Source organism: Rhinolophus sinicus, linkage group LG09, assembly GCF_036562045.2.
Source record: "Rhinolophus sinicus isolate RSC01 linkage group LG09, ASM3656204v1, whole genome shotgun sequence".
NCBI classification, from domain to species: Eukaryota; Metazoa; Chordata; class Mammalia; order Chiroptera; family Rhinolophidae; genus Rhinolophus; species Rhinolophus sinicus.
In genome coordinates, this window is record NC_133758.1 from 9,467,988 (window position 1) to 9,493,104 (window position 25,117).

Consider the following 25,117-nt stretch of genomic DNA (forward strand, 5'->3'; position numbering starts at 1 on the left):
ATTCAAATTAGTGGAATAATGGGCAATGGAATGGAAAATATTATTGGTAAAGCATTTACTGCTAAACTGTTAAAGTTACCCTTCATACTCTTCATGTTTGGAACATTGGTGTAGAACCGTGAGCATAATTAAAATTGGTGTGACGTCCATTCCTCACCCCAGGGACAAGGGGTCCGGATCAATGGTTTAGACATAGTCAAATGTTGGTTCGCCATCTCTGGTGCTCTTTTGTTTCTCTCTATAAATGTTCCCTCACTCCTCCATATCTATTAGAAAAGAAAAACAATACATCATAGTTTCATTTTCTATCACAGCATGCCTGTGCATGGAGGAATGGAGGAGGGAGTGAAGAGAGTGGTGGGAATGGAGGAACAATCCAGAAGGGATGAAAGGAAAGGAGGAGTCTCTCTGTTTATAGCACAGTTGGTGTGTTTTTCTTCACACAGCTTTTATTTTTCTTTTCATGGGGGCACTTGTGTCTTCTGGTAAACTGGCTCAGAGTTTAATATTTGAATGTTGGTGTAGAACCTCGAGCAGAATGTTCCTCTGGATTTCACTAGGGAGTGTGACTTGTGGTAGGAAATTCTGTGGTGCCTGCCTGATGTGTGCAGAGCTGATACGATTATCCGCGGATGCCTCCAGACTATTATTAGCTGAAAGTATCGTGTGGAGGCTCTAGATAGAAAGACTGTTCATCTTGATGGACAGTGGTTCACCAGAGAGTGACTTGGGCTGCAGCACTGCACAGCATGAAGACACGCTAGTTATTTTTGTTGCATTGAATGCAGCAATGCAGATTCTGCTGAACCAGCCAAGGCATTGTTTCATCTTCTTTGAAGTCATAGACTAAGTTTTATTCATTTTCCCCCAAATTTTCTCCAGACTTGTTTCCCACTTTCTCTTGATTAAAATCTTTACAAATAGATATACTACTACCTACATCCATAAAATCATGGTTGTGCATTATTTTGATGCTTTTTTTTGGGGGGGGTGGAGAGGTAATAGTATCCTAAGCTAACAGTATAATATTCTTAGCATAATTTTGTTTTTTTGTTGTTGTTATTTTTGGATCAATGGTTTAGACACAGTTACTGAGTCAGATGTTGGTTCACCATCTCTGGTTTTCTTTTGTTTCTCTCTATAAACAGATATTACTGTTTCACCATATACAGATATTACAGTATATACAGATATTACACTATGTACAGATATTACTAGTGTGGATAGAGTGATAGAAACTAAGTGAATGGGGAAGAGGAGGTGGGAAGGAGAGTTTTTGTGTGAGTCCTTTCGTGACATTTGATGTTTAGACCACACAAATTTATTAGGTGTGCGAAAAATTTTGAAACAGAGAGAACTCCAGGTGAATCAACCTTATTCTAATAGGAATCCAGAAAAAGAAAGTAGATAGAATGGAGCAGAGCCAATGAAGTGGATAGTGGCTGTCTTACTCAGTTTGGGTTTCTATAACGGAATGCCATTGACTCAGAACTTAAACGACAGAAATGTATTTTTCACAGTTCCGGAAGCTTGAAGTCTGAGATCAAGGTGCTGGCTGGTTGGGTTCTTAGCGAGGGCTCTCTTCTTGGTTCTCAGATGGCTGCCTCCTTTCTGTGTTCGCACAAGGGAGGGAGAGGAAGCTCTGGTCCTTTATCTCTTTTAAATACATGGGAACTCCATGCTCATGACCTCATCTAACCTTAATTACTTCCCAACTGACCCATCTCCAAATACCATTACACTGGAGATTAGGGTTTCAACATCTGTATTGGGACAGGGGGTGCGGGTGGGGGATTGGTACACAAACATTCAGTCCATAGCAATGGCTGAGAGTTTCCCCAAACTGAAGCAAGAACCAAGTTCCCAGAGACAAATTCTGCTGATGAAGAAGACAAATTTTACAAAACAATTTTAAAAAGTACTCTTCATGCAATGAAATGTCAAGAATATTATCAAAAACAAAACGAAAGATTATTAAAATTACAAAAGTATCTTGACATCAACTTTCCCATTAGCAACTTTGGTGCCCGGGGATAATAAAATCATACCCTTAAAGTTCTTTGAACCTAAACTTCTACACTCATATTCTGACTCAATAATGAGAGTGAAATGGGCATCTTAAGACTCACAACGATTCAGAAAACTATTGCTGACTGCCTTGCTGAATGAACTATTGAAGCACCTAGAAAAATGGATCTAAAAGTAAGTAGGAGGGTGCAAAAGGCAAGGACCCCTAAATTTTAAGAATGTCTTATTTAGAGAAAAACAAAAACACAATTCAAGCCTTAAACTATTAACTGAATGACTTTCTGGGATTCTATATTTGACCAGCTCACAGAAAATAAATAAAATCCGAGACAGTCGTATTGCCTACAAAGCTAATAATCATAATCACTAATATTTTTCAAATACTGTATGTGCCAAGAATTCTTTGAATTGCTTCTTATGCATGAATTCATTTAACCATAACTACCCTATGGGAAAAGCATTATTTTCTCTAGTTTACACTGAAAGAAAAGAAGCATAAAGAAGCACCATTCCTCGCCCACGATTAGGTGACTCGGAAGTGTTAGAGCTGGGATTTCAATATAGATAGTCAAGGTCCTGAGGCCACCTCCTTAGTCACCATGCTCCATGGGTCATCCCTCCATGCCTTCCATCAAAGGGGGGATGGTGCCTGGGACACATTTCCAGGATCCAGCCTCACTTCTGAAGCCAGACTCTCAAGCCAGTTCAGAAACCCCCAAACTTCCTATCTGCCTTTGCTCTCAGGTCTTAAATTATGTTCTGTTCTGCCTCCGATTTATCAAAAGCACTGAGTGCTATTTGAAGCAAACACCCCTAAAAGAAGCCATCCTTTTTGTCCCCTCCAGTCCATCTCCACTCCTCTAAACTCTCAGATCAATGACTATGACCTTGAGTCTGTGTCCAGACCACTGGATTTGGTATTTGTTTCTGATGTCCTTGAGATGTAAACACTGGTATCCCCCAGGGACTCTGACCCAGACTTGTGATGCCTTTTGCTGCTAGAAGGCAGCCCTGAACAATTTTTCACACAATCCTATCCCACCCGCTCCTTGCAAGAGGGGTAGTTATCCCCTTGGTTCCTTTATTCTACTTTTCCTTGGTTCCCATAAATGAGCCATGATGCCTAATTTGGGGGAATCAAGATATAAGAAGTCTTAGGATCTGATGACCTCATGGAATGACGACAAAAAAATGGTTGTGTGGAAACATGTTTATTTATTATATATTTGCAAGTTTACATAAGTTACAGACATATCTATGTGATACATAATGCTACAAATGCCCATAACATATATTTGCCTGTTATTCAATGCTTTCTTCTAGGTTTTTATAATAGAAGGGCATAGGACACCTCGTCATCCTTCATCATAAAAACAAAAAATGCATTTCCTTAGAAAGACACATAGTGATCCCCTGTTTCTGTAACTGAACTGTATCAGCTACATTAAATAGACAGTGAACAATAATAAAAAACATTATATAAAATAATAAATAATAAAGGAAAAGTTAATGCTATAAAATACACTAAGAGTAAGGAAAAACTAAATGGGACATCACCCCCTTTCAAGAGACCAAACAATTAATAGGGTTGTAATCTTATGATTGACAGTTGTCTAGTTATTTCTGCATTTACATTTAGTGTGGAGCAGAAGTTGTTCAGGAAAACAGAAATACATAGATAAAGTCCCTAAATTTTTGGTACTTACAGCAATTGTGAGGCTTATACCTCATGCTACAAAATCCTGTACAGATCAGAAACTTTCAGTTTTAGGGTGAGGCAAATCTACCAAAAAATAAGATGGTCTTGGTTGTTTTGTGCATTATGAAGAAGAGGAAAGGATGATCTGCCACAAACTGGGGGCCTCCATGGCCGGTTCTCCCTGACATGGTGGCCCCAGTGCCAGCCGTCGCTTCAGTGCCCTTCTCATTGACGTCTACAGTGGCCTGATGAAACACTTCAGATAGATACAGGTCATTCCCTTCCGACATGCCTAAGAAATTGGCCTGGCCAATGTTGAAGGCCTCAGTCATTCCCATGTGTCTCAGAATGGATTTGAGTTCGTAATGCTCTTCTAATTTGAACCGGGGCAGGTACACCTCAACGTCATCTTCAGCCATTGTGTCTTTGCTGATCCACTTGTTGAGTTTGTCATAAGTTATTTCACTTTCCAGCTACAAATAAAAAAAATTTTTTTAAGCAGTGAGTGCTTAGAAAAGAAGGAAAACAACTTCAAAGTCTAATGTTAAAAAATCAGTGATTTTAGCTTTTCATCCAGAACCGCCATCTTTCAGTAATTTGCCAAAATGACCAACATACGGGGGAAAAGGAGAGGACTCTAAACCTTTTAGAAAACCAGTTGTTCCTGTAGCCACACACATGCAAATCTATAAGAAAGGTGATACTGTAAACATCGAGGGAATGGGCACCGTTCAAAAGGGAGTGCCCCACAAACGTCACCATGGCGAAACCGGAAGAGTCCACAGTGTCACCCAGCATGTAGTTGGCATGGTTTTAAACCAACAAGGTAAGGGTAAGATTCTTGCCTAGAGAATTAATGTAGGTAATTCAACACATTAAGCACTATAAGAGCCAAGACAGCTTCCTGAAATGTGTGACAGAAAATGGTCAAAAAAGAAGGGAGCCAAAGAACAAGGTACCTGGGTTCAACTGAAGCACCAGCCTGCCCCACTCAGAGACTCACATTTTGTGAGAACCAATGGAAAAGAGCCTGAGCTGCGGGCACCCATTCCCTAGGAATTCATGGCATGATAGGTGCAAAACTACAAAAGACCTCTGTGCTGTTAAAAATATTTCTCGTAATTGAGTAGAAGTATGATGTCCCCTCCCCCAAAGAAATATGTAAAGAAAACAATCAGGGACTTTAATTTTACTACATATGAGTGACATAAAAAATTAATCGACTGGTAAAGTTTTTGCAAGAAGGTAGCATGTATGACATGTGTGTAAGGCTTTGAACAAAAGTTTGAGACATGCGACATTTACTATCAAGCAATTCACACGTTTCTGTGAAAAATGGCACACCGTTTCCTAAATTATAGACATGTTCGTCATAAAAGGTAAGTTTAGCCCCAGAAGTCTAAAACAATTGAAGTTGAAATGGCTTACCAACTCCAAGCCAGTAGACACATTAGCAATTTCATCTGGAAGCAACAAGAACATGCTGACATCTTCAACATATGGCAATTCTAGGATCTGAGTCTTTAGGTCTTCTATGTAGCCAATGTTCAGCTTTTCATGCAAGTACATCATCTGTACAGGTTTACGCTGAGTCTAAAATGATTGAAGAGTAAAATATAAAGGTTGATGCTAAGATGTCGAGATTTGTAGTTAGACTTAAAAGAGAATGGGTTCTGGCTTCGTGTTTAAGAAATATGTTTTGACGTATGCAAATAAATTATTTGCATACACTTACAATGACTCTGATCCTATTATCTTTTTTTCGATATTATACCCATGATTAATAAGATCAACAGTAATACTAAAAACTTTGTTAGTACCTACCATGGGCCAAGAATTCTGCTAAATCTCATTGAATCCTGACAACCACATTTTGAGTTGGATATTATTATTATTCCAGTTTTATAGACCAAAAAATGGAATGCATGGACATAAATAAGGTCATATCTGGTAAGTAGAGCTTACATTTGAGTCCAGGTTTGCGTAAGTATAAAGCCCATGGTCTTTCACAACTATTCATATGACCTCTCATAAAATTATTCAGTAGCTTGAGTCAATCAACTGTCCGAAGTCCATAACTTATAACTATCGTATCACATAGTAGCATTAACAAATGGTCTCTATTTTTATTTCTCTGTCTTGTTTAAGGCCCTAAAACACATGTTAAGAAAGTCATACCGCGTTCACACGGAAAGGATAAAGCCCATTTAATTTCTTCTCAAATGGAGTTTTCCAATTTCCTTTGAAGTAGACAGCATTCACCAAGACCATCCTGGTCTCTGGATCTACAGAACCTTCAGGTAACAAGTTTGGAATTTTGCCTACAAAAAAACGTGACATATGTTTAAGTTTCATGATCAAGAACTGTAATGTTACTATAATTTCTTGAATCTTTTAAGTCACCATCAAACTCAGCAGCCATATTTGTCAAATTATCCAGAGATGTTCAAATTCAAGTTTTTCTCCTGATTTATTTAAAGAATAAGTAAAACTCAGACCAGATTTCTCAAAAGATTTTCAAAGTCCAAGAGAAAATCAAAAGTAATGCATTTAAAATTTAGATTTACCATCAAATTTGCAGTGGAGATTTTCACTTCCTTTTACATTGTTTTCTCAGTTTTATGGTTATATAAAGTTATTTAATTCAGACGGGTGTGAAATAGAAAAAAGATAATAGTGCCTTTCCACAGTATGGCACGTATGTTCCTTCTAGATCTGGTCTAGATAGTCTATGGGTCTGACCCATTGATTTATTCAAAAACATTTTTTTTTTTTAAGGAGTTTGGGCTAGATCTACACTAGGAGTAGTATATATTCATGAGGTGAGCAAGGAAGAAGTGTCCTGCTGGGGCTGAGAATATTGGAAGAGACATTCAAAATCAGTTGTGAAAAATGTGTGGTAAGTTCTGCAATAGAGCTAAATAATACAAAGTACACAGCAATACAGAGAAGGGAGTAAAAGAGTGAGCCACAGAATGTTCTCAGAAAATGATAATATCCCGTGTGTTAGGTTTTTTTTTTAAGTTGATTTAAGAAACAGCCCACTTATGATGAATACATGCTCTGCAATATTTCAACCACTAAACGAATTATTTTATTTAATCCTTACAACTACATTATTAGGTGAATATTAGTGTCATTTTGCACAGAAAGACACCATGATGAGAGAGGTTAGCAATCTTCCCAAAGCGACAGTCTTGGTAAGCTAATCAGGATTCTGCCTCCACAGTCTGCCACCTTCCAATCCTACTGACAGAAAATGGACTAAGAAAAAGGTCACTGTAATATGACCAACTTTAACATATCCATTCAATATCTCTACTCAGTATATCCCCAGGCAATTAAAATTCTTGGTTACTATTAAAATCTACTAATGCTTTATTTGACTTTGTGACGCACATGACAAAACTAGTGTTTGTTCATAACAAATAAAACAGAAAATTCTCTCAAATTATTATAAAATTTGGTAAAACAAACAGCTCAAATGACTACTTGGCATTTTGGCAATACAATTGATTGATTTACAGACATTCAATACAATGCTTAAAAAGAAACTTCATGTTGGTCTCAAAAAGCAGAACTCTCGTGTGTCTCTAATTTTGCGCTTCTTTTTTTACTTTCACTTCTCTCAATCATTACTTTTCCTACTTCCTTGTGTCAGTAGTCTGTCAGTGTTTTAGAACAGTGATTTTGAAATCCATAATGGAAATGAAAAACTAAAGCAGATCAACTATTTTCAGAGAAATGAATTTTTCTTTAAGTTCTGTAGAACTTAGTTCTTAGATTCTATAGATTCTTAGATTCTATGTTCTATAGAACTCAAATTCTTAGAACTTAGTCCATTATGGTAGATAAGAAACCAAGACACCAAACTGTGGCTTAAAACAATGTTTAAAGCACAGAAGTTAAGAAAATCCTTTTTTTTTTTTTTTTTTGCCCTTAAGTTATCAAATTCTTTAAACATCCAAATGAAGAAATCTAGAGTTAGACTATGGATAAGAAGAGGGAACTCCAGCTTCACCACTAACTAGTAGTGGGATCTTGGATGAGCCAGTTTGTCAGCAAAAGACTGTGCTAATTTTTGTGGAGACACAGGAGAAGTGTGACATGCTGGTCCTCCTCTTAAATAATTATAGTCCAGGTGAGACATCCAAGCAAACAAAATGAAATCAGTTCAAAAACGAAAATCAAGGCCCTACATGTTGAATATCAACATAAGTCATGAAGCTAACAAAGGCCTAGAAGAGTTGACAAGAGGGAGAGATCAAGACGCTGTTGGGAGATACCTCCAGGAAAGGGTAAGATTTTGGTTGCCACTGAAGTGAAATTCTGAAGTTGAGGTATGCATTAGGAGTATGGGGGTAGCAGCCAGTATGTTGTGTTTACAGGAGCTCGGGCTCCAGCAGGAGTCAAGTACAGTCTGCTGGACTATGGAGAACTCAAAAGTCAAGGCAGAGTAAGATCTTCTGAGGACAGTAGAAGGTCACTGAAGTTATTTGTGTGGGAATAGCGTAAGAAGTGTATTACTTCATCTCTTTAGTTTCATCTCCTCCCTTCAGCGCTGTACACTCCAGTCAAACCAAACTCCATTCATTTCCCTAGAGGGCCAAGGTCTCTCACCCCTGCATAGTTATACATCTGTGCACTCTGTCTGGAACTCTCTCCCAAGGTACCATTCTATAGCTTGCCTGGCCAGCTACAGCCCATTCTCCTAATCACAATGTAAACATCTCTTATTCCAGAAAGCTTCCTCTCATCTGGGCATTGGAGGCAGGTGCCTTTCCTACCTGTGTGGTCCCATATGGAGCCTGTACTTCCCCCATAAAAACACTAGTACCACGTTACAGCAATTGCAATTTGATCGCATGCCTCCCTCTACTGCTTAGCTCTATGGTGGCAAAGGCAGGATTCTGTTTTGTTTACAATCAAGCCTTTTTTCTTCGTTTTTGTCCACAGTGATGTAGTGTCACAATTATTTCAATACTGATATTTCCTGTGTTGGAAAACATCTGTTTTCTATTCTATTCTAACATAAGATCCCAAAACAGATTATTTGAGTACTGAACATGTGTCTTTTATTAGCAGACCTCAATTCTTTTTTCTCACTTAAAATACCACTCAGCTAAACAATAAGGTCGCATTAACCAAAATAACTAAGGCTGGATGAATTTTCAGGGATTACGAGCTATATTGAAGGATGATTTTTCAAAATAGATCAGAGTTTTCTAAGTGAAAGAAGAACAGAAAATATTTCCTTGGTTTTACCTTTGGTTTGAGTATTGACCCAGAAATTAATCTTTTTTCTGGCTCCTTCTGGACATTCTAGGAAGTCGACTGCCTGGGGTTCTGTAGAGTAATATTTCTTAGAGAGTCGTATGTATTCCTTTAAAGCAAGAAAAATGCAGGGGGTTACATAGAATATATACTGAACAAGCCTTGGTATAATTTTGAATTACAGGCTTTCTGTCAAGACTGGGAGCCTGAGTTTGGGGTAGGGGTGGAGGTTGGCTATGGGGGAGGGGCTGAAAGAGGAAAAGGTATAGATTATAAGTGCTCTGTGGAGTCCCTTCCCCCATACACCAGCCCCAACTCTATTTGCCCTCCTGCATTCTTCACATTATAGACTCTGAATAAGAGGGAGGTGGGGTTCGGGGGATAGTGACTCTGAAAGTCGGTTATGTCCCTCCTGACTTACTGCACTGCGAGTGGGACTTTTGCAGCAGGACAGAGGGAGCATAGGGGATAGCTGCTGTGACCAATGGCGTTAGGGAGCCGTAGGGAGCCGTGTGCAAGTCTAACTCTCACTGTCTGAATCACAGGGAAAAGCCTTGAAAGTGACCTCACTGCAGGTTCAGGGCCCCGCCATTTCAATCACAGGTTTTTTTCTTACTTCCTTGAATCTCGCAGACTTCTCTCCAAACAGCTTATTGGCACTTTCCAATACATAATCCCCTGTGGACTCGTTGATTGCAGAGATGAGAGAACGGAAGGATGAATGGATTGTATCTTCAGCTTGTGCCTTAAACAGGAAGAAGGGATTCTCCATACAACTCAGGACTACTAGACAAGACATTTCTTAAGCAATGATATTTTTTTTTTTCAATATAACAACAAAATGCTGTATTAATGTGTATTTTTCCTGGTACTTTAGAAGAATCTCTGAGGAAATACTTTTGATATGGATGCGTTTTAAAAGTAATAAGATAATGTTTTACTTGTTTCATATTTTGCCTATAGATTGGACTTAACCATGAAGTAACCAACATCCTAGAAGAAAGTGAGACTCCTTTTATAGTTCCCTAAACTTTAAGGTCTTTAAGGAATTTATTACATTAAAATGTTACCTTACAAATGTTCTTTTAAAAGTTCAAATAAAAAAGAAGTTCAAATAACTTCTAAAAGTACCCATTTCATAATTAAGGCATAGTCTAAACAGGGGAAAATCTAGGTTTTAGAAAAAGCATGAAAGTGAAGGGGAATTCCAAACTACAACCTAAAGTTTGCAAACGCGATGACAAACATGGAGTTCCGTCACAACAGAGGAAAGAGCCCTGCAAATGATTTCCAGGTGTTTCAGGAGACCTGGCTGGATCTCCATATTGAATGAGCCCTCTCCACCTCCTCTTGCCCATAATTCCCTGGGTAATGGGCAGACGAAGTATCATTGTTCCCAAGAAGAAAGCTATGGGCGCTATGTCTCCATAACCTAACTCAAGAGTGTAAGGAAGTTGGTTACCAACAGCAACACATCTATGTCCAGTGCCTATAATTTAGCTGGATAGCTGGTGTCTAAGCAATGGAGTACTGAGAAAAGATACTACTACCTGAGATAAATATACAGATAGATGTTAGAGGGATAGATAGATAGATAGATAGATAGATAGATAGATAGATAGACAGACAGACAGACAGATAGGCAATAAATGGAGAGGTAGAAAATAGGGAAGGGATATCTGAAGATCAGTGGCCTCTCGTGAAGTCATCAAGCCTGACCTGCTCCATTCCTCATTCTCCTCCATTATCACACTTACCCTCTGCCCTCTGAAAATCTGCATCCAGGCATGTGTACTCTAGGAGTCTCTACCGTGGTTTTAGAATAAACTGCACACACCCAACTAGTGGCAGGGTGGTATGACAGAATTTAGAAAGAGCCTTGGCTTAGAAGTCAGGAAGTCTGGATTCTATCCTGGCTCTGTCCTTTCTTATTGGTGGGATCACAGAATATTTATTTAAGGACTCTGAGTCTTCGTTTTCCTTCTGTGAAGGGGGACGTTGTATTGGGTTTCTTCTCAGTCTAATGTTGTGACTTTAAGACACAAAGATTCTAGAAATAAAATACAAAAGAAATATGAATGAATGAGTCAGATACCTGCAAAATGGCATCAGGATAAGTGACCTGGACCTGCTGCATGAGTTCACAACCGGTGACGTTCTCTGGGGTCGCTGGGGTGACTTCATGGACTCCAATTTGGTTAAACTGTAGCACCTTCAGTTGGAGTTAAAGGGAATGGTTACATTTTCCTGCTAAATTATTTCACTTTTAAACCAATGGCTGTCAAGTACCTCTGAGAGTCCTGAATCTAGTTCCCTGTATGGGCTATACACATAGACACTCTTTTTATGTAATATGTAAGTGTCAGTTAACCAAAATTCCCTTCATAGGAATCAGTATGAAGTATTTATACTAATCTACGCACAAGTCCTTAGTCCCTAGGCTCAGGGAGCTTAAATGCCTTCACTCACACACCTTGTAAAGAGTGGCAAAGCCACCACTCAAACAGATTGTTCTGTCCCCAACTTCCATGCTTCTTCCTCCAAGATACAGAGCGCATCCTCTTTCTTTTTGGTAGGGAATTAACCACGTTTGCCTTTGAGTTTTAAAATCTATACATACAGCAGAGTTACAAGAAGACGATATAAAATCTTTGCATGGTCCCACGTGCTCAAGAACCTTCCAGATACAGAAAAGCTGTATTGTGTCCAGAGTGACCAATAAGCTAAATTTCCTTTGGTAGCAAAATCAATTTTTCAAAAAAATTTTAATGACCCAGAGTACTTACTTCATTTAGCATTTGCCCTCAAACTATATTGCTCTGATGGCTAAATATAATTTCCTTACCCTGATGTTTTCTGAAGTTTGCAATGCAGTTCACCGTCTTTATTTTTTCAAGGCAAAGAAAATAAAGGGGAAGGAGTGTTGCAAAATATTGCTGGTATTAGAGTTGAGCAACTGAGTTTTGTTGTAAGTCTTGGTGTTTAAACTGCCACAAACACAAGGAGTGATACAGCCATCCCTTCTCCTCCTGCAAGGAGATTGGCCAACACTCTCTGTGTGAACCACTTCTAACAAGGCCCATCTTAAATGGGTCACCATGTACCTGGGAAGGATATGTATATACTCAGGTACAATTCTCATGGGAAACCTGAAAGTAGCCAGTGGCATTTTGGTGTGACTGAAAGCACAATACGTGCCTGTGAGAAACCAGAGCCTATACATAAAGCCTTCAATTTTAATGGTTGTGTACATGTGTGAATGAAAGAATTTTAATTATAGGATGACCTGGTCTGGGTCACTGATGTAGGAGATAGCAGGATCATGTGAATTTTAAAAGTGTCAAATTCATCCCATAGGAATCCTGCAGTGTGTAGTTGAAGTAGTTCAATGTATTTTCAAGGCCCCAGACTCAGTGAAAGGGTCTCCTGACTGAGTTAGTGTCCATTCACCAAGGAAGGAAGCCAGCTACCCTACACCCTGTCCATCTTGATTTTTGAATACTGACCATCATGCCAGGCCCCATTTTGTTGACATGATCTCACAAGATTGAAAACATGGCTGAGGCCTTCTGAAGTCAACATTGCTCTCCGTGCATCTCCAACAATGTGGTGACCACAGCTCTGGGATATTTTTTTTTTCTTCATGACACTCTCTTAAAACCATTAGGAGGAATTCTTAATGGGAATCAAACACAGCACGCTAGCTGAGCGATGAAAGGAGCCTGAGCTAGGAGTGAGGAAAGCTTAGGAAACCTGGGAAATGTGCTTCCTTCACAAGGCCAGTCTTCCCACCTATGAAACGACACGTGTCTTAAAACCAAAAGAGACAGCGCATACAAAATACTTAAAAAAAAAACACATTCTATTATTAAAATGTAAGATGTCATTATTCATCACGTCCATCTTTACTGTGTAAGAAACTCTGATATGCTTTCTGCTAGCTACAATTAAGGATTTACATGGTTTGGCAGTTTTGTAGATCTGAATCTAAGGAACTTATGTTGTAATAGCATGTGATGATTGAATCATTCAGACTTAATTTAGAGCTTTAACAGAAACTTACTTTGGCCATCTGGTCTGCAGTGTTGCCTCTGGCACCCAGGTAGACCATGACCATGGTGGATGAGATGCCCCATGGAGAGAAGAAGAGATTCTGCGTGGTGCTTGTATTTGCCACATGCTTGAAAAAATTGAGGGCAAAGATTGTGTTTGCCATATAAAGGTCTTCCATTGTTTCAATCTAGAAGGAAAGTGAGGAAGAAAAGAACAGCTCTAGAAAATGATGCAACATTTTGGGTGATGTCAGAGAGTAGTACAGGCCATACCCTACATAGGGCAGGGGTTTCCTCTCTGTCCTTCCTTCATGGAACAACCCGAAGTAGATCAGGGACAGCATTATGGGCATGTGACTGGTGCAGCCATAATGGGCCCCACGCTTGGTGCAATGCTCTGCTGCCACCACCTTGAAATTCTTAATAATTTTAAACATAGGGTTCAGCATTTTCCGGCTGCACTGGATTCTGCAAATTATGTAGCTGATCCTGAGATATACTGAACAGTTATATGATGAGTAGTGAAATTCCATATAATAATGATAATAGCAATAAATAGTATTTATTGAGTTCCTACTGTACAAGAGAGGCTGTTCTAAATATTTTACCTATACTAACCATTTTGTCCTCACTGAAACCCTATGAGGAAGCATTGCTAATTTCTCTTTTACAAAGGAAGAAACTGCTGCACAGAGAGAATAAGAAAAGTGACAAGGAGTCAGGTGAATGGCCCTGGGGTCATGCTGTCAACCTCTCGGCTGTACCTGCAAACACATACCACACACACAGGCAAATCCGTGCATATTCAAATGTGTGTCACATGCACACATATTCTTGTTGGCTCCCAGTTGAGATGGTCAATCTTCTTTCAAATTCTCTGCTTCCGAAAGTGACTTAGACTCATTGTTTGAAGGTTAGGATTTTCACAGTCCTACCTCCTGTATCTGCCCCCAGCCCTCCACATACACACACATATCACACCCTTGCTACAAAAGAGATTCCTATGCTGAGAAATTCATTACTGGTAGCGCTAGAAAGGGCCCCTTCTTCTCCTGCAACCCGCTGCCAGGTAACCCTGTAGGGATGAACCTGGGTATGTGAAACACACACACACACACACACACACACACACACACACAATCACCCATCCGAAGATAAAAGACAGAGATGCCTTCCATGACCTAAGTTTTCCCATGCAGGCAAATGCTTGGACACATCCAGGTGTGTGGCGGTATCTGTTGGTAATGGCCAATGACCATCTTTCTGACGTATATTATGCTTCCATAATGGCTCATAGCACACCCTATAATTACCAAAATACATAAATATATCATAAATATATGATGCTGACACTCATCATTCCACAAGAAACCTTCTTGTGACAGTGGTTTCCCAGAACTGGGCAGGAGCTGGGGAGGCCCCAAGGATGAGGCATGCCCTACTCAGCAGGGCTTCCTCACAAGGGCCAGCAGTCACTTCTCTGCCTAGTCCAGGGATGTTTTATGTGAACACTTGGTTCATTCTTTTTAAGAAAGTGATTAAAATTTTTATCAAAATTTCACATTTAAAATAGCACCCAATTGTATTTTATCAAGACAAAATAATAAATTAAGTAAAACTTGTCCCTGAAACCCTCACCTCTTCTTCTCCTTTAATCGTCACAGCATCTCTATAAGGTAGATACTATTAACTCCATTGTAAGTATAGGTTGCACCCTGATGCTCTGAGGGGTTAAGTAACTGGCATAAGGTCACAGAGTTTGTATGTAATGGTGCAGGGATCCCAGCCTAGGGCTGCTTCAGAAACCCACTCTTTCCAATGTCCCACGCTGCCTTACCTGTTGGTATTCAACTTCACCATTAGGTGTAAGCATGTAGACAAGTTACTAGTTTGAGAAATGTTAGAAAAAGAAAATAAAAAGAGGAAGGTAGCAAGTCTGTAATGCTCCTAGAAGGCTTTTTAAGAAAAAAAATATATATACTATTTTCTTTCTCTTGCTTCATCATTGAGATTAGATTAACTTGGGTGGCTCAGAATTTTATTCCCTCTCCTTTTGATTTTAAATTGTCTTTATAATTAATTAGTTTTATTGGGTAGATCTTTTTTGTAAATTATCTCAATGTTTTGGAAGCAAACTGAGAATTAATAAGATAAGTAAACTATTTGTCTATTCCCATATGAAAATAAGAAATCAGACCCAGAAAAGTAAATGTAAGCTTCTTCTATACCTAATTCTTTATAATAACCTGCACAGTCAGTCATCTTGACACTAAATGTCAAGACAAACTCTCAGACAGGGCTTTTAATGACAAGTTAGGATTTCAGGTGACTTTGCAAAGAAAAAAAAGGAGATAAGGACAAAATCAAAAAGGGTCTAAATTTTATTTTTAAAATAAAGTGCAATTAACTGCACTTACCATTAAAAAATAATATCTGATATCTATATTGCAGTTACAAAATTCCTTGTTTTGTTCAATTTGCATAATTACTTGTCCAGTAAAACCTGGTAATTCCTGTTATACAAATGAAAATATGAATATGTAGGTTACATAACTAGGTGGTTTCAAAGCCTAGACTGAATCTGTCTTCTGACTCCAAGTCTAGGGATTTTTCTACAAACCTTTCAAATGAGGTTTGAGAAGTTTATAGTTTCAGAAATCTCTGAAAGCATATGTGTGTGTGTGTGTGTGTGTGTGTGTGTGTGTGTGTTGTGTGTGTGTATGTATATATATAAACACTCATATACATATGTATAAACACACACATATATATGTGTGTGTGTGTATATATATATATATATACACTCATATATATATATATATGAGTGTCTCCTGACCCTCACCCTCAGACAAGTCCACGCCTTACATTTGGGTGGGACTCTGCCTAAGACAATGTAAAATTAAAGTCACAGAGTGACATCAAGTAGCATAATCTCCCAGAACAGGTAACACCTGCTGTGAATTTCTTAATATCAGAGTAAGTTATACAACTTCATTAACTTCCAAATATTATGCTCCTAATTCATATTTAATATTATCATTGGGGAGAATGGATAGAAAGCATAGGTGGGACTGGGTTTCATGGTGTTTGTGGCAGTTTCTGCAACACAAGTTGACAAACGTGCCACTGAAACTTGGCACAGGTGATGAAGAATGTGGGAGTTGCCACCAGGCTCACCGCCATAGTCCCTCTGCTCGCTGGCACTGGGTGTTAGACTTGAATTTGTTGTGGCATTTAAAACAATTTTTTTTGTGACTACACAGTTCAAATAGTTTTGAAATTGACCACCAAAATCAATGAAAACAAAGAGAAAACAATAATGTCAAGGAAACTCCCCACCAGAAATTATGAAATTTTCCCCCACAAAATTACAAGCAGTTCCTGTTATTTGATAACTTTCACACTGAACAACTGTCAGTTTATGAGGTACTAAATTATTTATCAAATTATAACTTCAGTCAGTCCAACAAGAAGTTTGGTTGATTTTTCCCTTTCACTAAATTGACTGATTATTGAACTAAATTCAATAAATACATTCTGTTATTGAACTAACCCAACCCAGAATTTATGGTTTTAGATTAAAAATGAGTCATCTTTTAATTTTTAAAATATTTATATACAATTTACAGATTGCTTTCAATTGCTTAAATTAATGTATCTTAATTAACCATCAAATTCAGTACCAAAACACTAGCTAGTAAAGAGTATATATATTCTAACCTGTTTGATAAAATTGACATCCCAGCTTAAGTGTACATTTTGGTTTGGTTAATGTTACAAAGGCATTTGCTGGCTTCTGAGATTCAAGATTAAGTCTTGCTATAAATTTAATTCAAATCTTAAACTAAAGTATTTTCAGTTAAACAAAAATGTAAACAAGAAAACACCACTAAATTTTTATTCATCCTCTAAAAACATCCCACACTTTAATTTTCATTATGTTAATAATACCAGCATTATTATTATAATAGAAGAAAGAGAAACAATGAAACTATATTTCATTGAAATGGCAGTGGAAATCCCTGAAATACCTTGTTATTCTCTGAGGTGCTGTCTGACAGGCAATGGTCCTCTGAGAGTTGTTAGACTTCAGATATGTTGATGATGGCTTTATAAAGCTCAGCCCCTCCCACAGAGTATTTTTTTTTCTCTTTCTAATCCTTACCCTTTGAGTGATTCAGAACAGCATCACTAGAAGAAAAATGCTTGTTTGCTAAGGCATCATTTAAGAAATTTGTTCGAGGAATGACATCACTCAGAAACTTGTGAATTTGGCAATAGCTACACGTGCCTGGTGAAATTAGCTAAAGACTGTCAGCCTAGTTTCAAGTGCCCCCTTCTATATATGTGCTCAAAGATAGTACCAAATTCTGCAATATCCCTTCTATCTTTCAACAGGGATGGCCTGTGGGCTCTTTGCAATACATAAGGACAATGGACTCCTTGCTCTCTTTTGATTCTAGACAACCCCCAAGGGACCCTTTGGTCATGGAAAGAAAAAGAAAACCACTATTTTTCTTTCTTAGAAATCCTCTATTTTAAAATGTCTTACATTTTCTCAAACTATAATTTCCTAAATAATTCTGGGTTCCACCCTAATCTCCTGTCAACAGCCACACCCGAAGCATTTTTCATTTGACCTTATTTAGAACATAGATCTTATCTTTTATTAAACAGTGAAAATTCATAGTGTACCTTAAGCTGATTTTTAACTCTGGACAGATCATAGATGTTGATTAGAAAATTGTGATGTCAAAAACATGATTGAGAAAATTGCTAGGCTTTTAGATACAACCAAAGGAATTTGAGGAACAAAAATAAATAAAAGACACGCATGATGAAATATAATTTGAGTCTGAAAATAGTCTGATTGTTGGAGCTTATTGAAAAGTGTTTGCAACACATTATAAAGACAGCTTCTCCTCTTTCTTTTCATTTCACTTTTACAGCTGGTGCTATTTATTGCCTTTGCAAACGCAATCCATTTCTGCTGTCCTCCCTGATTTTGTTTAGGTATTTGTGGGGACAGAGTCCCAGAGAGCAGTTTCCAGGCTCTTGACCTCACAGGGAAAGGTGCTGGCTCGGATAGTAGATGGCCATCAGCTGTGACTAGATGGCCATCAGCTGTTACCGGTTAGCCATTAGCCACTGATATAACAGCCATGGCTACACTGGTTGGTGGGTTGGCAGAGAAACAGACGGCGGGTTGCAGATCGTGTGGCTCCTGCTTCCTGTGTCTCCAACTCAGCTGCTAGCAAGCATATAATGGTATGACTCCCCTGTCTATGGCTCTGTGGGTGTTCCTTTTTGGCCTCACCCTATCCTGCGTTCTTGTGCAGGAAGCAGGACTAGAGACCCTACATAACTGTATTATTCAGAGATTTCTCGATCTTGGGGAAGGAGGCCTAGTTGTTGGTCTAGGGGGTGGCTGTATTACCCAATTAGGTCAATAAGATATGGGAGAAGTCTGCTGGGGAATGTTTGGGGGAAATTTTTCCTTCCTGACAAGAGGGAGAGATGCAAAGAGAAGCTCCCTCCTGACTTTGATTGTAGTTGTTGGAGGATGCGATGCCAGAAGATGCTAAGGCTACATTACAGTAGTTGAGGCTGAGATTTGAAGAGATGCCAAACCGGAACGCTGACATCAGAGAACTCCTAAGCCAAAGTGGAAACTACCCACCTCCAGGTTTTTTTGTAATTGTTATATGAGATAAGAAATAATAAGTCCGTATTGTTTAGGCATTGTTACACACTGTAGGTTCTCTGTCATTTGCAGCCAAAAGCATTCCTAAATGACACAGACTTTTGCGAAGAATAGATGAGCTAATGTCTGTGAGGTACTTAGCATATTATCTTTCGCAAAGTAAGTGCGCCATAGTGTTCACTAGTATAATAGAGGGATGGTTGGTGGCCAGGTGCAGAATTGCCTTCCTGCCTAGACTAGAGCAATTTTATGGGCTCAGCCTAGGAAGAGAAGATGTTTACACACCAAACAATTAGGGAAGGTTGTAAAAGGCAATATATGATTAAGAGCGAAACTTAGTGGCACCAACGGCAGGAAGTGTCAAAGGATAGGCTGGGAAGAATTGATAAAAGTGCTGTTAGGACCTCAAGGAAAGGGTTGAGATAAATGAAAAACACTGAAGATGGAAAGGGAACGGCACTAAAATTATGGATGTGGGAAGGAAACTTCATCGAGTGGCTCTCTGTGGTCTGCCTGGAGCAGAGTCTGTGTTATAGGGGAGGGAGAGAGAGGAAAGGGGACAGTATCTTACAGAGGTGCCTCTGATTCCAGACTGAGTTGAGAGCTAATCAAAGGCAGCCTACTGCAAACTCTGGAGAACAGAAGTGACTTGTAAAATGTGGTGTTTGAAGAAGAAAACTCAGGAAATTCTGGAAGAAGAAGAAGAACCCAAAGGGTGAGACACCTCCTAGGAGATCACTCCAGTAACCCAGTCAGTAGGCCAACTAGGAGAAAGAACACAATTACTGCAAAGTGTCTCTTTCCATTATAAAGTAAATAAGATTAAGGGCCTTCAAACTACCTGAACTTGTACACGTAACAGCTGTAGGGCAGATCACGTCTATGGGAGCTGAGAATAGTGAAACAAAGTCTTTCACCTTCTCGTTTTCTTATCTTCTTGGAAAATGTGTATGAGATGATCATAAGTGGGAAAAGGGATATAAAATTATCTCTGCAGTATGACCTCAACTATATATATATATAATGTGTGCAGGATTATGATTTGAAGGAAATACGTCAAAATGTAAAGAGTTATCTTCGGGTGATAACTTTATAGATATCTGCCATTGTTTTCTTTATACTTTAAAAAAATTTCCCACATTTTTCATGATAGACATGCATCTCTTTTGCAGTCAGAAATACGGTATCAAAGTATCTACATTGAGGTGTTTATTTTCTCCCCAGTAGTACTGCAGTGAATCACGTATAAAGGAGAAATAATACCCAACATAAGAATTTTATGTATAAAGTTGAATATTCTAATTTGGAGATGGCATACATACACCGTGCTCTTTTTCTGAAACACCTATCCAGCTGGGATGGAATGACCTGTACAGGTAACTGTTCAGTGTCTAGCTCACTGCTCAACGGTAAGTACCATGAGTTTCACAACCATGACAGTCTTCTCCAATGACTAGAACAGGCACTTGGCCCATATTGAGTGCCATGAAGTGTTTGCTAAATGACTTACTTATGCTCAGCACATTGCAATGTGTTTCTATTCTCCTCTCTACTTTGAGTGAGTAACCACTGGTACTTCTGTAATTACCCTTCATGGGTGATTTACTGGTAGATGGGGAATATACAGATTAGAGAACTGTATCACTGCTACAGCAGCAGTAACATCCCCACTGAAATTATTCAAAGCATGATATAATTGTAGGTCAAAAAGGAAGCCTTGTTTTGACATAAAATTCCATGTAATAATCTCATTTTATTAATGGCTTTCAGTTAAATATATTGAAACAGTTTTTTTTAAATAAAGATCATTAATACTAATTAGCCTTAGTGTTTAGACAGCATGATTTGCTCTAGAAATTTAAGCAGGTGTTGCTGTGAGCAGGACTGAATATATGAGAAGGTGATCACCTCCGTGGTGTGAATTTGGGGTCACCTTGACGAAAACATCCTCTATTGTATACTTATTGAAATATTTTTGTCAGAGAATTAACATCTCCTTCTACAGTTAGCAATAAAATAGCATGGTAGTGACCCCTGGAGAAATAATACATGTGTGTAAGTTCCTGCAGAGAGGGTTCTGATAGGGTGGAGGAAGGAAGACAGGAGTTTCGGGGTGTGTGAAGAGGCTAAACAAAAGAGTGAGAAGACTCTGAATAACAGTGAGCCTAGGCCACATGGAGGGGCAGACCAGAATCCAGGGCAACAGAAAGCAAACCTCGCCTATTTTAAGATATTGCCTTGGGCCAGCCATGAGTGTGAGAAAGTTTGCACATGAAACAAGCTTTGTTAGGGAGTGTAACACCCCAGTCAGAGTATTTATCTCGTTGCCAAGTGATAACCCTACCACAAATGCCATGGTTGGTAAAGTATGGGAACAAATATCCAGAGTTCCGTGAGTCAACTATTTGAAAAAGCCAATAACCTGCCTAGAACTTGTCATGCCAAAGCAAGTAAAGAGAAATTGCATTTTCAGAGCAGCTTCAGTATGCATTGTGAATCACGAGTTTACTCATGTTGTACACCGAGTGAAACTCTATGCTGACAGTCATACACTTCCTTCAAGGATCTAATGATATAACATTGAAATCGTAACCACAATGGATGATGTATCATTCAACTCTCTATTATCCAAGTAGATTATTTATGGATTAATGGAGTATTATATGACTTATCAAGTCTTGGCCTTTCTCTTCTCTAACATATTCTTAGCACATCTCAGACAATGCTGTATGCCTAGTAAAAGTAACAGATTTCAATGTTACCTTTCATAAAACATACTTAGAAGGTAAACATAGAACCACATAATCATAGAATACATACCAAATCTAGATGTCAATTACTTCTATTTACCCTCTTATGGAGATGTCTGTATCTATTTTTCATTAAGAGTAGATAAAATACCAGAGACCAATCAACACTTACTATTAAAATACACACGATTCACACACAGACTTCAACTTTGGGCCTATCTAAAATGACTGGGGGAAATCCTTTGATTTCTAGGGAGGAAATGTCAAAGAAAAATTAGATTAATTGTAAGATGGTGACGCATTGTATCACAGGATTGGGCCAGAGAATTTACATTGTCTTCAAATCACCACAGTCTTATTTAGACTTGTGTGAAAATGAGGAGGAGGGAGAGGAAATTATTGTTCAGTTCTTCCCGTTAATTAGTCATAATCCATTGACTGCATTGACAGGAATATGGGAATGGATGTGTGGGTGACTGGGAAGGAAAAAAGAGAAAGGAGACAAAAAAGGCTCATACCACTCTGTCTCCAGCCTTGACCTCTCCCCCAGTGTTGAGACTGCCAAACCTAGCCGCCTAACAGACATTCCCACTTGGCTGCCCGTGGCCACTCTAGTTTCAACATGTCCGAAATTGGACACATCGTTTCGCCACCATTCTCCCTGTTTCTCCTCATCTACTTCCCATCTGTCTGTGAGTCATCAAGTCAAAATCAGAGCAGAATCCTCCTTGACTCTTCTTTTTTTTCCATTTTCACATCTATCATTTAACAAGTCCCACTAATTTTAGTTTTGAAATATTTTTTGAGGCAAGCGCCTCTTTTTTTTCTAAAACTACTCTCCTGGCTCTGGTTCATCATCTCTGGCCTAGTCTCCCTGTCTCTAGTGTCTTGTCCCTTAAGCCATAGGCTTGATCTATTTATAATCTAAATCAGTCCCCATATAATCAAAGTCTTCAATCAGTCCCCATAAAATACAGGCTCAAGTCCTAAATGGGTCCACATGAGTCCAAGATCATCTGTGATCTAGTTCCCGCCTTCCTCTCCACTCACATTAAATTCAAGACTCTACATAAGTCTTTATCATAATATCTGGTACATAGTAGGTACTCAGAATTGTTCACTTTAATGATTACTATCACTTTTACCTCTATTGCTGTACTTAGAAAATTCTACTAAAGTTCTATTTTACATATTTTCCCCGGAAGTCTCTTAAGAGCAGAGACTATATCTCATGTTTACACCTAGTATAGTATGTGCTCATTGCGGATATCTACATCATGTTTTTGAACTAAACTGAACACAACCTCTTGTATACGAATTTGGATCCTCCCTGGCACTATTGAGATAGCCTCAAAGTGTGGCCTTCCTTCTCTTCCCCATTCTCTATGAGGATAGAAAACTTGATCTTCCAGGGCAGGGAGCAGTTAGAGTGAGTCCCTTGAGGTGAATGTTGGGGTTCTGAGTTAGGAGCTTGGGGAACCTCAGGGGCAGCTACTGGGACAGGACAGCATCAAAGAAACAGAAGCCTTGATCTTGGCACAGAGGAGGTAGGCCTGTGGAAATAGAAATGTCTCCTCTCCTCCAGGGCATGGGTGAAGGCGTCATAGGAGTTGGGACCCCCCGGAGTTCTAAGCAGTGAGCAAGTATCAAGCACAGAGGAAGGAGGCACAGAGCTAAGAAGAGATGGTAAGTGTTAAGACCACAGGAGGACGACTCACAAAGTAACAAGTCTACTTCGTTTGCCTCCGTTTTCCAAATTTTGTATTGGACACTTGACTACAAAGAGAAACAAATAAAACTTTTAATGGAAAAGAAAATTTTTTAAGATGCTGCTAAAAACCACACACGAGGTAATAGATTAATTACATTGGATTGATAAGAATATTGGCTTCAGGGAAAGAAATAATTTAAATGATCTATGTATTAGATATTGAAGGGAACAGGGTAGTGAGATCATACACAGATCGGAACATCTCAGATTTCCATCAGGTCTGAACTTGTGATGTATTTTCTTTCCCCCTGACTTTTCATTCTAGATATTTAATCTACCCCTTGGAAGACCTTGCTTAGCTGAGGTCTGAGTCAAAGGAGTGAATCTTCCCCAAAGTATTATTACTCAGTATTCTTTGCTCTTATCACCCTTCCAACACTATTTCAATCATGTTCTTGGTGGTTTCAATATAGGCACCCATGTGCTTGTCGCCTTAATATGAAAGTGCGCTTCCCTCCTTTCACACACTGGCAGGGGATGGTACTGAGTACAATCATTTACCTTTTCTATGACAGTGACTTCTTAGCATTCTGTGGCTCTTTGACTCATCAGAATCAGCTACATGTTGTATTAGATTAATGTCTCATCAAGAGGTCCTGAGAAACCCTAAAACGTGGAAGGTTAGGAATAAATCCATATCACTTACTCAAGGAAAGTCGTAGACTTTCCCACAGCACTCAGGTATGCATATCTTTGTAACCATCTCTTAGAGTTACAAATGTCAAACTACTCTTACTCCATGACAAATTCCTGTTTGCCTAGTCATGAGCACAGAAAGCCCATTTCAAAAATTTTTGGGAAACTTCACCATCAAGGAAGAACTTTGGTCATCACACTTTTCTAATGAAGAGTCATGACCCCTTGGCCTGTTTCTGTGACTCATACTGAAATTGTGTTTCATAATTTTCATGATCTTGAAGTAAGATCCTCATGCTTCTTATCGTATTAACGTGGAAAGTTAAGCACATATCCTGTGTTTCCAAATTTCTTATTTCTCATTTAAAATATATTAATGCTCATGAGTTCCAACAGCTCCAGATAAAATTACAAAGTAATTTTAAAGACATTTGAAGTAAATTATAACTTTTTTATAATTATAAAGAGATTTGAAAAAAGTCACATTCTATATACAAACTAAAGTATTGTTATAAATAAAATAATTTAGGCGAAGCCTTAGGCAGAATGTCATAGCATAATAAGCACTTATTATTTTTATCATTATCATTATCATCATTATTATTATCACTATTGAAGCACTATGGGTGATTTTCTCTTCTTGGATGTCATACCGACATCTGATGATAGCTGTGTGACATTGGGTAGGTCATTTAACTTCTTTGGGTTTCCCTTTCTTTACATTGTAAAAGTCCCAGACAATCTATAAAACATTTCAATGCACATTATTTAATGTTTTCAATGACTATTTAAGTAGGATAAACTTGCTTTACAGCTGAGGAAATGAGAGAGTAGAATAGTCAAAGGATTTGCCTCACTGTTAATGAATGGTAAGAATTCAATTAAACCCACATGGTTTAGGTCAATACTCTTCCCATGGACACTACTTCTCATGCTCTTCTCACTTTTGAAATGTGTGATTCCATGCTTCTCTGACTGCGTCAGGAGCTATTAGAATCCCAAGGCCAGAGACCACGTCGCAGTCACTCCCGCCTTCCCAGGGCCTAGCAATGTCATTAGCAAATGGTTGGTCTTCAATCAGCATGCTAAGCTGGATCTTCCCCTGGCCATGTTGCAAATTTGGGTTCTTTAGCACCACTTGATGATATGAAAAAATCATCTTTTCGTTATGATAAAGGATATTATGTTATGATTTTTTAAGGC

The 25,117-nt window shown here is 38.7% G+C and overlaps 1 protein-coding gene and 1 long non-coding RNA gene across 5 annotated transcripts in view; one reads left to right on the forward strand and one right to left on the reverse strand.

Annotated features, from left to right (window-relative positions):
• LOC109446190 (uncharacterized) overlaps positions 1-25,117 on the forward strand; it is a 55,651-nt gene that overhangs the window by 20,514 nt on the left and 10,020 nt on the right. Inside the window, exons 4-8 of one of the 3 annotated variants that reach the window (XR_012498716.1) lie at positions 315-426; positions 5,876-6,027; positions 6,506-6,626; positions 19,349-19,472; positions 19,982-23,193. This is a non-coding gene — a long non-coding RNA (uncharacterized LOC109446190). The remainder of the gene's footprint in view (positions 1-314; positions 427-5,875; positions 6,028-6,505; positions 6,627-19,348; positions 19,473-19,981; positions 23,194-25,117) is intronic. The other 2 variants (XR_012498714.1, XR_012498715.1) reach the window with 2 other exon arrangements.
• On the reverse strand, positions 3,224-17,201 carry SERPINB2 (serpin family B member 2). 2 transcript variants are annotated; one of them, XM_019729329.2, is made up of 8 exons: positions 17,085-17,201; positions 13,065-13,241; positions 11,097-11,213; positions 9,618-9,746; positions 8,993-9,110; positions 5,906-6,048; positions 5,156-5,320; positions 3,224-4,200 (listed from the first exon to the last, which is right to left on the reverse strand). In XM_019729329.2, the coding sequence occupies exons 2-8, from the start codon at positions 13,230-13,232 to the stop codon at positions 3,796-3,798; spliced, it is 1,245 nt and encodes a 414-aa protein (XP_019584888.2). In that variant the 5' UTR covers positions 13,233-13,241; positions 17,085-17,201; the 3' UTR covers positions 3,224-3,795. The 2 variants fall into 2 exon arrangements, with proteins under 2 accessions (XP_019584888.2, XP_074195968.1); XM_074339867.1 differs by lacking the exon at positions 17,085-17,201 and having other exon boundaries at positions 13,065-14,032.